The following is a 12,057-nucleotide window of genomic DNA, read 5'->3' as shown; positions in this document are numbered from 1 at the left end:
ATGTTTAGTATAAACCTTTATACTGTATATATGGTCTATGTCTATGGCATAAACATTAACGTTTCCAATACTAAGGCTAAACATTTAGAAATAAATTATATTATAAGAAAACACACTTGCCGTTTGTTAATTTATATTACCCTCCACAGCACAATGTTTTATCTTAAATTAGATATAGCAAGTATGTTTGTGGCAAACAATTTAGCAAACTATGAGTTCTGTGAGGAGAAATGGACAGAGATGTCCGACGTCGTCACAACATGTTAAACTCTTACAGAGGATCCATCACATACTTTAATCCTTCAAAATGGCTGTTAAATATCACCTGCACGCCAGGTATTTCTAAATATTGACGATTTCAGCGTGAAGAGGGGCTTAGAACTTGTTCAAGATGGGTCAATTGATTCCCATAGAATGGTTCTCCCCAACACATTGTCTTGCTCTATTCCTATCAGTCAAGGACAACAGATTACAGCAGCGCTACAATCAGGACCCTGGGCGCATATGGGACTCCAGAGGAGATAATTAAACAACTTTAGATAATTCCTAATTAAGTTTGTCACGCTCTCTCTTTAAGAACAAATTAAGGGAGGAAGAGAAAAGTTCCCGCAAAGCACACTTGTAATTAACCAAGCCATGTTTTTTCAATTAGTGATTTGATCAGTCTTAGGCCGTTCCTTGTGGTGTGTCTTTAATGGCATGCAGCTAGAGAAGCCCACAGGCAAACTATGACTTATACACTACATGACCAAAGGTATGTGGACACCTGCTCGTCGAACATCTCAAAATCATGGGCATTAATATGGAGTTGGTCCCCACTTCACTGCTATAACAGCCTCCACTCTTCTGGAAAAAGGCATTTCCACTAGATGTTGGAACATTGCTGCAGGGACTTGCTTCCATTTAGCCACAAAAGCCTGAGTGAAGTCGAGCACTGATGTTGGGCAATTAGGCCTGGCTCGCAGTCAGCATTCCAATTCATTCCAAAGGTGTTCGATGGGGTTGAGGTCAGGTCTCTGTGCAGGCCAGTCATGTTCTTCCACACCGATCTCGACAAACCATTTCTGTATGGACCTCACTTTGTGCACAGGGGCATTGTCATGCTGAAACAGGAAAGGGCCTTCCCCAAACTGTTGCCACAAAGTTGGAAGCACAGAATCGTCTAGAATGTCATTATATCATTATATGCTGTAGCATTAAGATTTCCCTTCACTGGAACTAAGTTGCCTAGCCCGAACCATGAAAAACAGCCCCAGACCATTATTCCTCCTCCATCAAACTATGAATTGGGGCAGGTATCGTTCTCCTGGCATCCGCCAAACTCTGATTCGTCCGCCGAACTGCCAGTTGGTGAAGCATGACTAATCACTCCAGAGAACACGTTTCCGCTGCTCCAGAGTCCAATGGCGGCGAGCTTTACACCTCTCCAGCCGACATTTGGCATTGCGCATGGTGATCTTAGGTTTGTATGTGGCTGCTCGGCCATGGAACCCCATTTCATGAAGCTCCCGACGAACAGTTCTTGTGCTGTCGTTGCTTCCAGATGCAGTTTGGAACTCGGTAGTGAGTGTTGCAACCGAGGACAGATGATTTTATACACGCTATGCACTTCAGCACTCGGCGGTCCCTTTCTGTGAGCTTGTATGGTCTACCATTTCGCGGCTGAGCCATTGTTGCTCCTAGACGTTTCCACTTCACAATAACAGCACTTACAGTTAACCGGGGCAGTGCTAGCAGGGCAGAAATTTGACAAACTGACTTGTTGGAAAGGTGGCATCCTATGACGTGCCACGTAGAAAGTCACTGAGCTCTTCAGTAAGGCCATTCTACTGCCAATGTTTGTCTATGGAGATTGCATGGCTGTGTGCCCAATTTTATACACCTGTCAGCAACGGGTGTGGCTGAAATAGTATCTTACATCAACCAGCAGTTAGAGACATTTCAATGGAGACTTCTAAAGGACAGGCTCTTTTTTTAAATGTGCAAAGGATTTGGTTTTGGGAGAGGCTTTATATCAATAATAGATATTAGAAATGTTGTGAAATGATGATGTGATGATGATGATTAATTATCTTCAAAGCCTTTGCCTTGTAGATGTTTCATTGATCTTTATTCATCTCACTGTGCCTCTCACATCCTTATATCAGAAAAATGACCGTATTATGTATTGACTCTCTCCCTTTCTTTCCTCCCTCTCTCCCTCTTTCCCTCCCTCCCTGCATTCTGTAGATGTGTCGGTGAGCCTGCTGTCTCTGGTGGTGACTGCCTGTGGCCTGGCCCTGTTCGGGGTCTCCATCTTCGTCTCCTGGAAGCTCTGCTGGATCCCATGGAGGGAGCGTGGCCTCTCCCCCAGCATCAAGGAGCCCACCCAGGGGCACCACGATTCCCCCATGGCACCTTTGCAACCGTACGTCCCAGCCAGGGAGCCAGTCTACACGGCCGTCGACCCACCCGTCTCCGCCCTCGACCGCCGTGAGTCCCACCGCTGTTCCATCGTCCCTGTGGCAACTGGGACCTTGACGGGGCCGGTGACCCCCGTATCGCCGCCCCCCACAGCGGCGATCATCCCCATCCCAGAGGCAGCCATGAAGATCAGCCACACGTCTCCAGACATCCCCCTGGAGTCCCAGAGTAAAGGCCGGGAGAACGGGGTCCAAACCAACCCTCGCATGCAGAGGCAGACCACTGAGCCCTCACCCTCCGTCCGGTCAATGTCTATACACACAGAGATTGGGTGAGTACTATATCACAATCCTCCACTATGATGAAGTCGCTACTATGCTATGTGCTCTGCTTGTATACTGTAGTACCTACTATACCAGGGTCCCTTACAATATAAGACTGCTACTAAGACGGCTACTTTGGTTTCATAGTACATAGTATTTAATTAGTTCACCACAAAGGTTATCACAGTAGGTACAGTTGAAGTCGGAAGTTTACATACACTTAGGTTGGAGTCATTAAAACTAGTTTTTCAACCACTCCACAAATTTCTTGTTAACATACTATAGTTTTGGCAAGTCGGTTAGGACATCTACTTTGTGCATGACACAAGTCATTTTTCGAACAATTGTTTACAGACAGATTATTTCACTTATAATTCACTGTATCACAATTCCAGTGGGTCAGAAGTTTACATACACTAAGTTGACGGTGCCTTTAAACAGCTTGGAAAATTCCAGAAAATGATGTCATGACTTTAGAAGCTTCTGATAGGCTAATTGACATCATTTGAGTCAATTAGAGGTGTACCTGTGGATGTATTTCAAGGTCTACCTTCAAACGCAGTGCTTCTTTGCTTGACATCATGGGAAAATCAAAAGAAATCAGACAATACCTCAGAAAAAAATCTGTAGACCTCCACAAGTCTGGTTCATCCTTGGGAGAAATGTCCAAATGCCTGAAGGTACCACGTTCATCTGTACAAACATGGGACCACGCAGCCGTCATACCGCTCAGGAAGGAGACGCGTTCTGTCTCCTAGAGATGAAAGTACTTTGGTTCGAAAAGTGCAAATCAATCCCAGAACAACAGCAAAGGACCTTGTGAAGATGCTGGAGGAAACAGGTACAACAGTATCTATATCCACAGTAAAACAAGTCCTATATCGACATAACCTGAAAGGCCGCTCAGCAAGGAAGAAGCCACTGCTCCAAAACCGCCATAAAAAAGCCAGACTACGGTTTGCAACTGCACATGGGGACAAAGATCGTACTCTTTGGAGAAATGTCCTCTGGTCTGATGAACCAACAATAGAACTGTTTGGCCATAATGACCATCGTTATGTTTGAAGGAAAAAGTGGGTCGCTTGCAAGCCAAAGAACACCATCCCAGGAAAATTATGTGGATATATTGAAGCAACATCTCAAGACATCAGTCAGGAATTTAAAGCTTGGTCGCAAATGGGTCTTCCAAATGGACAATGACCCCAAGCATACTTCCAAAGTTGTGGCAAAATGGCTTAAGGACAACAAAGTCAAGGTATTGGAGGGGCCATAACAAAGCCCTGACCTCAATCCTATAGAACATTTGTGGGCAGAACTGAAAAAGGGTGTGCGAGCAAGGAGGCCTACAAACCTGACTCAGTTACACCAGCTCTGTCAGGAGGAATGGGCCAAAATTCACCCAACTTATTGTGGGAAGCTTGTGGAAGGCTACCCGAAACGTTTGACCCAAGTTAAACAATTTAAAGGCAGTGCTACCAAATACTAATTGAGTGTATGTAAACTTCTGACCCACTGGGAATGTGATGAAATAAATAAAAGCTCTCTACTATTATTCTGACATTTCACATTCTTAAAATAAAGTGGTGATCCTAACTGACCTAAGACAGGGAATTTTTACTAGGATTAAATGTCAGGAATAGTGAAGAACTGAGTTTAAATGTATTTGACTAAGATGTATGTAAACTTCCGACTTCAACTGTATAAAGCTTTCAGTACATTGCCACTCCATGAGTACCATAGTCCACCAGGATTGGGGTCAATTCCACAAATGTAATTCTAATTCAATTCTCTCTCCCTGTAAATTCAATTTAATTTAATTCAAATTCCAGATCAGTCTTTGAATTCAGAGATAATTCAATTCCTCTGAATTCCAATGTTAGGTTTAAATTCCAAGAATTCCCTCAGGGTTTCAGGCTGATCATGTCACTGTTCAAACAGCCTAGACTGGAAATATAGGAATACAGGTTGAAATTATTAAAAATAAATCCTACAGCACACGTTGTATACTATTTGCGATCATTCCTTTAACTGGGTAATGTAAAAATATTCAATTCCAATTCAATTCCGAAGATTAAAGGTTTTTACAGTTCAAATTCCATTCCAATTCAAAAAGTCCAAACAGTCTAATTCCAATTCCATAACTTGAAGATTTATTTACATTTCAATTTAATTCAATTTACTAATTGAATTGGAATTTGAAATTAAATTGGAATTTACCCCAACCCTACAGTACATATACAGTGGGGAAAAAAGTATTTAGTCAGCCAACAATTGTGCAAGTTCTCCCACTTAAAAAGATGAGAGAGGCCTGTAATTTTCATCATAGGTACACGTCAACTATGACAGACAAATTGAGAAAAACAATCCAGAAAATCACATTGTAGGATTTTTTATGAATTTATTTGCAAATTATGGTGGAAAATAAGTATTTGGTCACCTACAAACAAGCAAGATTTCTGGCTCTCACAGACCTGTAGCTTCTTCTTTAAGAGGCTCCTCTGTCCTCCACTCGTTACCTGTATTAATGGCACCTGTTTGAACTTGTTATCAGTATAAAAGACACCTGTCCACAACCTCAAACAGTCACACTCCAAACTCCACTATGGCCAAGACCAAAGAGCTGTCAAAGGACACCAGAAACAAAATTGTAGACCTGCACCAGGCTGGGAAGACTGAATCTGCAATATGTAAGCAGCTTGGTTTTAAGAAATCAACTGTGGGAGCAATTATTAGGAAATGGAAGACATACAAGACCACTGATAATCTCCCTCGATCTGGGGCTCCACGCAAGATCTCACCCCGTGGGGTCAAAATGATCACAAGAACGGTGAGCAAAAATCCCAGAACCACACGGGGGGACCTAGTGAATGACCTGCAGAGAGCTGGGACCAAAGTAACAAAGCCTACCATCAGTAACACACTACGCCGCCAGGGAATCAAATCCTGCAGTGCCAGACGTGTCCCCCTGCTTAAGACAGTACATGTCCAGGCCCATCTGAAGTTTGCTAGAGTGCATTTGGATGATCCAGAAGAGGATTGGGAGAATGTCATATCGTCAGATGAAACCAAAATATAACTTTTTGGTAAAAACTCAACTCGTCGTGTTTGGAGGACAAAGAATGCTGAGTTGCATCCAAAGAACACCATACCTACTGTGTGTGTGTGTGTGTGGGGGGGGGTGGAAACATCATGCTTTGGGGCTGTTTTTCTGCAAAGGGACCAGGACGACTGATCCGTGTAAAGGAAAGAATGAATGGGGCCATGTATCGTGAGATTTTGAGTGAAAACCTCCTTCCATCAGCAAGGGCATTGAAGATGAAACGTGGCTGGGTCTTTCAGCATGACAATGATCCCAAACACACCGCCCGGGCAACGAAGGAGTGGCTTCGTAAGAAGCATTTCAAGGTCCTGGAGTGGCCTAGCCAGTCTCCAGATCTCAACCCCATAGAAAATCTTTGGAGGGAGTTGAAAGTCTGTGTTGCCCAGCGACAGCCCCAAAACATCACTGCTCTAGAGGAGATCTGCATGGAGGAATGGGCCAAAATAACAGCAACAGTGTGTGAAAACCTTGTGAAGACTTACAGAAAACGTTTGACCTGTGTCATTGCCAACAAAGGGTATATAACAAAGTATTGAGAAACTTTTGTTATTGACCAAATACTTATTTTCCACCATAATTTGCAAATACATTTATTAAAAATCCTACAATATGATTTTCTGGAAAAATTATTCTCATTTTGTCTGTCATAGTTGACGTGTACCTATGATGAAAACTACAGGCCTCTCTCATCTTTTTAAGTGGGAGAACTTGCACAATTGGTGGCTGACTAAATACTTTTTTCCCCCACTGTATGTCTACTGTGCTTCTGAAGTACAGACACCATAATTGGTTTGCGACTTTGGTTTGCACATTGTTTTGCACGAGTGAAATACACCCCGACAGCTCATTAATTAATTTGAAAACATTTTCTCCAGATTCTTAATTTCACCTTCAGAACATTGTAAACTTCATCCACACTTAGGTAGAAACCATGACTCACTCCGTTGTTAAAGCCCTGTGTGCCACAAAAGAGGCAGTTGGAAAGTTCTAACATTGATCAGGTTTAGAGCACTGAACAGAAGCTCAGACCTAGCAACCCAGCAGCTGTAAGGCAGCTATCCCACTTAGTCTTATGGAGTCATGTCCTCTACAGCAAACAATGTTCTATGAGTAATTCTGCTCCCAGACAGCCTCTTTGTATCAATGAGTTTCACTTTAGTTGTTAGTCATTCGTTTGTGGTTGAAGGAAAGTCTATCTTCTGTTCAGCACGTAACACTTACCCAAAACTCAGCCCTCTTGAAAAACTGAGTAGAGTGAATTGCTATTTTTATCGATTGTTGCTTGAGCTGTAACGGTCATATTTACAGAAAGCCTTTGTCTATTTTATTCAGGTACTCTGTTGTTGTATCAAGTACACATTTGCTGTCTCTCTGTGTGTCTCCTCTCACCTATGCTAACAATGGTAATGTGTCTCTTTCTGTCTGTCCTCTACACAGGTCTAACTCTATCCGTAGATTATCTGTAAACAGGTCCAACCCGGACTTCAACGTGGCCCAGTTCCAGAGACAGGACTCCCTGACTGGGATGGGCCTGGGTCTGGGTCGTCTCAAACCAGAGCTTTACAAGCAGCGCTCCCTGGAAGGGGATGAGGGGGGCCGGCGGGGCGGAGGCTGCGGACGCCTACACTTCATTCTCAAGTTCGACTGTGACCTGGAGCAACTCATCGTCAAGATCCACAAGGCGCAGGATCTCCCCGCCAAGGACTTATTGGGCACCTCGGACCCCTACGTCAAGATTTACCTACTACCGGACCGGCAGACCAAGCACCAGACCAAGGTTCACCGCAAGACCCTCAACCCTGTGTTCGATGAGGTATTCCTGTTCCCCGTGGAGTACGCTGAGCTGCCGACGCGCAAGCTGCACTTCAGTGTCTACGACTTTGACCGTTTCTCGCGCCACGACATCATCGGCCAGGTGGTGGTGGACAACTTCCTGGATCTGGTGGACTTCCCTGCAGAGACAAAGCTTTGCCGGGACATCCAGTACGTCTCCACGGTGAGTCAGCACGTCCTGTTTGATCACTTCCTGTTTCCGGCTTTTAAGGGAATGTTTGTTCTGCTTTAATACCCTGTTAGATTTACTAAGATAAGTGGTCAATTATAACTATAGCAGGATATTCATTTCGGATTAGACATTTTTACGGCACTGTACTTGGTTGAATGCCTCATACATTTTTCAAGATGAGCCACAGTAAGCTCTCAGTGAGTCGCTTCATCCGCAATAGAGAAAATGGACTCAGTTTTCAGCTGGCGTTAAGGCGGCGCTAGTGTCAAATGTGCATTAGTTAGCAATTTCGTCATGTAAAATCTGACGCACTGGCATTTTCCAGCCCTAACGCCGGGTTCTGCAATTTACCTGTCTTGTATCAGCTCGCTTGTGCTCCGATGGGAGGGGTGGAAATATACATGTGAAAAAAAGAAAACTCCATGTAGGCTATGTGTCAATGCCCATCATGAAACGAGAGATGAGAACCTTGGTGAATACCGGTGAACCTTGTATTTAGAAGTTATCTGTAACCTGCAACAATGGTTTCTTTTCCGTTTTATATGTTCAAAACCCAAGCCCTCCCTTAGGCCTACTATAACTAAGGCAGGTTCAACAGCAATGCCTGTCTTTTTTATCCTGGCCATTTTATGATATCATACAATTTTACATTTATTTATTGTTGTGGTTTAAAAAAACTGATTGCTGGTTTTTCATTAAATTTTATTACAACCAATCTTATTAGAATGATTCACCTGCCTGGTTTAATGGTTACAATGTCCATGGCGCGCATGCAATGCAACTTCTGGAGATGTGTGAATGGGACCTGATCTGTAAGATGGTTCCGATTATGTTAATAAAATATAGGCTGATTTGGGAGAAGTATAACGGTGAATGGACATTCTCCATTTCTCTTTATAGTGGATCTTTGTCAAGTTACTGTGAAAAGTTTGGATGTGCCGTAAAACCCTCCATAGTCTGCATTGTTTTAATATTATATGGCCACAGGGAGAAATGATGGTGCCTGTAAGTGTGACATAGCCTATTTAAAACAAGTTGTTATTTCGTTTTGTTTAGAATTTGATTAGAATTATTTGTTCTATTTTTAGGCCTTATCAATAATGAATTTACTCTTGCTTATTGACAATGTTTGGCATGTCCATGCTCAGCCATAATGCAATTTACAGTAGGCCTAGCCCCTATATCACTGTGAATGCTATTGAAACCATGCAATTACATAGAACAACGTGGACTGCAAATGGGTTCAAGTTAATGTGTTTATCAAAGATATGTCTGCATTTTTCTATTGTGTTTCTGTAAGCCATTTAACAAACTATAACGGACTAACATTGGAATTGAAGTTGATTCCAAGGCAATACATAAAAGACTGTAAATACACAACTTGAAGCAACCACATATTTCGCCATGGAGCACATTCTGATTGGCAAGTGAGGGGCCAAGCCTCGACACACCCACAACTTGTTTATTCATCAAAACACAGCCAACGCCACCAAGTGCGCCGATAATTGTGATAGTGATAATAGCAAAAATATTTCTGACACACCCCTGAACCTATAGCGCTACCGCCTGCGCTTAGATGTACCATTATATTAGGTTTGTTAAAATAGAGCCCAATGTGTTTCATTTGTGGGAGAAAGAAGTCGTCAGGAGACATCTGACAGTGAAGACCTACCCAAGTAAGAGTGCCTTAACGTGGAGAAAACAGAAATGACTGCTAGCCAGCTCACTGAGCTGACAGTTGGGAAGAAATTAAAGGAATTAGCTGGTGCATGGAGCGAATGGATCTCCACTTTTTCAAAGAGGAATTCTCTTATGATGACTTTGTTCTTGCTGTAGTTCTGGTGCTGGTGAGAAGGAGGTTTCTTCAACCTGGAGCATAGTATCAGATCATTGTCACGACACTGAGCCTAATGAGAGACTCTGTTGTATTATTCTGACAGGTCTGGGGCAATATGAGGTTCATATTGTTGGGCAAATATAATAATAATATAATAATATGCCATTTAGCAGACGCTTTTATCCAAAGTGACTTACAGTCATGTGTGCATACATTTTTTACGTATGGGTGGTCCCAGGGATCGAACCCACTACCCTGGCATTATAAGCGCCATGCTCTACCAATTGAGCTACAGAGGACCACATATGTCAGTACCTAGTCTTGAAATCCCACAAAGGAAAATATTAACCCATATGGTGCATAGCATGTTATTTAAATGAGTCTAATTTCAGTTAGCCTAACCATCATTATTGTTTCTCCTCAGATTTTGCCTGCACATATATGTGACTGGTTACAGGTTCCTAGGCATTTGACGCTAGTTCCTACTTCAATGAGAGCTGTTTGAAAAAAATTGTATATAGGGAGAAATACAGGATTCTTCCAGGCTAGCCATGATTGGCTGAGATAGTGGATACACCAATGCCGAGAGATGAGTCCTTATTGGTGTGTCATGTCACAGGCTTCTGTGTTAAAAAGAATGGGGCTCCCTTGGTCAGTATATTGATAATCTTTTCTAGATTTTTGGAATTATATAGCTTTGGACAACTGCAAAAGTGTTGCTAAAGCATTCAACAACATTACTGCCCTGAATTTAGCTGGTGCTATCGACAAAGCTCAGTGGCAGAAAGTTGTGAGAGACTACTTTTTTCTGGAGGTGTCACGCCCTGACTCAGGGGATGTTGATTTGTTGAGTCAGTGGTGCGCGTTCCCAGTCCGGCCCGGCCCGTTCCTGCTCCCCGCACCAAGCCAGTGATGCGCGTCGCCAGTCCGGTCCGGCCCGTTCCTGCTCCCCGCACCAAGCCAGTGGTGCGCGTCGTCAGCCCGGTCTGGCCCGTTCCTGCTCCCCGCACCAAGCCAGTTGTGCGTATGTCCAGTCCGGCACGGCCCGTGCCTGTTCCATCAGGCACCGGTCAGCTGCTCCACTCCGGAGCCAGAGCAATGCGCTCCATCGGGGTCCGGTCCAACTCCAGTCAGCGGATCCACTCCAGAGCCAGAGCAATCCGCTCCACCGGGGTCCAGTCCAGCTCCGGTCAGCTGCTCCACTCCGGAGCCAGAGCAATCCGCTCCACCGGGGTCCGGTCCAACTCCTGTCAGCGGATCCACTCCGGAGCCAGAGCAATCCGATCCTCCGTTGTCGGGTCCAGCTCCAGTCAGCGGTGCCAGTCCAGACCCAGACGTCAGCCCCTCTCCAGGTTCGGGGTCTCCCACACCAGGGTCCAGACAGGGCTTGGTACTTCGTGGGAGGAAGGAGAGGGGAAGCAGCGCGCCGAGGTCCAGACCAGATCAGGGGCGCAACAGGGAGGTGGAGAGAAAGTGGTGGTCACGCCCGGAGCCGGATCCGCCTCCGAGGCGGAATGCCCACCCGGCCCCTACCCTGTTATGTTTTTGTGGCGCGGTCGGAGTCCGCACCTTTGGGGGGGTACTGTCACGCCCTGACTCAGGGGACGTTGATTTGTTGAGTCAGGGTGTGTATATTCCGTGTTATGTGGTGTTTTTCTATGTTTAGTTCTAGATCGTTTAGATCTATGTTGGCCAGGGTGGTTCCCAATCAGAGGCAGCTGTAGCTCGTTGTCTCTGATTGGGGACAATACTTAGGCAGCCTGTTGGCACCAGTTAGTTTGTGGGATCTTGTTCCGTATAGGTTTGTTTTGTGTAACCTCAAGACTTCACGTATCGTTTGTTTGTTGTTTTGTCGTGTTCAGTACTTCAATAAATATGTACGCTTATCACGCTGCGCCTTGGTTCCACAAATCTTTAAACGATCATGAAAGGAGGACAATGTCATGGATTTAATGTAATGGACGTACACAAAATAGTCCAAATTGGTGAAGTGGAATGAAAAAAATTACTTGTTTCAAAAAATTCTAAAAAATAAATAACGGAAAAGTGGTGCATGCATATGTATTCACCCCCTTTGCTATGAGCCCCCAAATAAGATCTGGTACAACCAATTACTTTCAGAAGTCACATAATTAGTTAAATAAAGTCCACATGTGTGCAATCCAAGTGTCACATGATCTGTCACATGATCTCAGTATATATACACCTGTTCTGAAAGGCCCCAGAGTCTGCAACACCACTAAGCAAGTGGCACCACCAAGCAAGCGGCACCATGAAGACCAAGGAGCTTTCCAAACAGGTCAGGGACAAAATTGTGGAGAAGTACAGATCAGGGTTGGGTTATAAAAAAATATCTGAAACTTTGAACATCCCACGGAGCACCAGTAAA

General features: G+C 44.2%; 1 protein-coding gene across 1 annotated transcript in view; it reads left to right on the top strand.

Annotated features, from left to right (window-relative positions):
* The window catches only part of LOC121557023 (synaptotagmin-9-like), a 44,880-nt gene that overhangs the window by 16,364 nt on the left and 16,459 nt on the right, over window positions 1-12,057 (top strand). The window contains exons 2-3 of the mRNA XM_041870914.2: window positions 2,230-2,734; window positions 7,264-7,822. Of these exons, the coding sequence (XP_041726848.1) occupies window positions 2,230-2,734; window positions 7,264-7,822 (1,064 nt within the window). The remainder of the gene's footprint in view (window positions 1-2,229; window positions 2,735-7,263; window positions 7,823-12,057) is intronic.

The sequence above is a fragment of the Coregonus clupeaformis genome, unplaced genomic scaffold (genome assembly GCF_020615455.1).
Source record: "Coregonus clupeaformis isolate EN_2021a unplaced genomic scaffold, ASM2061545v1 scaf0132, whole genome shotgun sequence".
Classification (NCBI taxonomy): Eukaryota; Metazoa; Chordata; class Actinopteri; order Salmoniformes; family Salmonidae; genus Coregonus; species Coregonus clupeaformis.
Note: the sequence above shows the minus strand (reverse complement) of the source record. Positions and strands in the feature narration are given on the sequence as shown.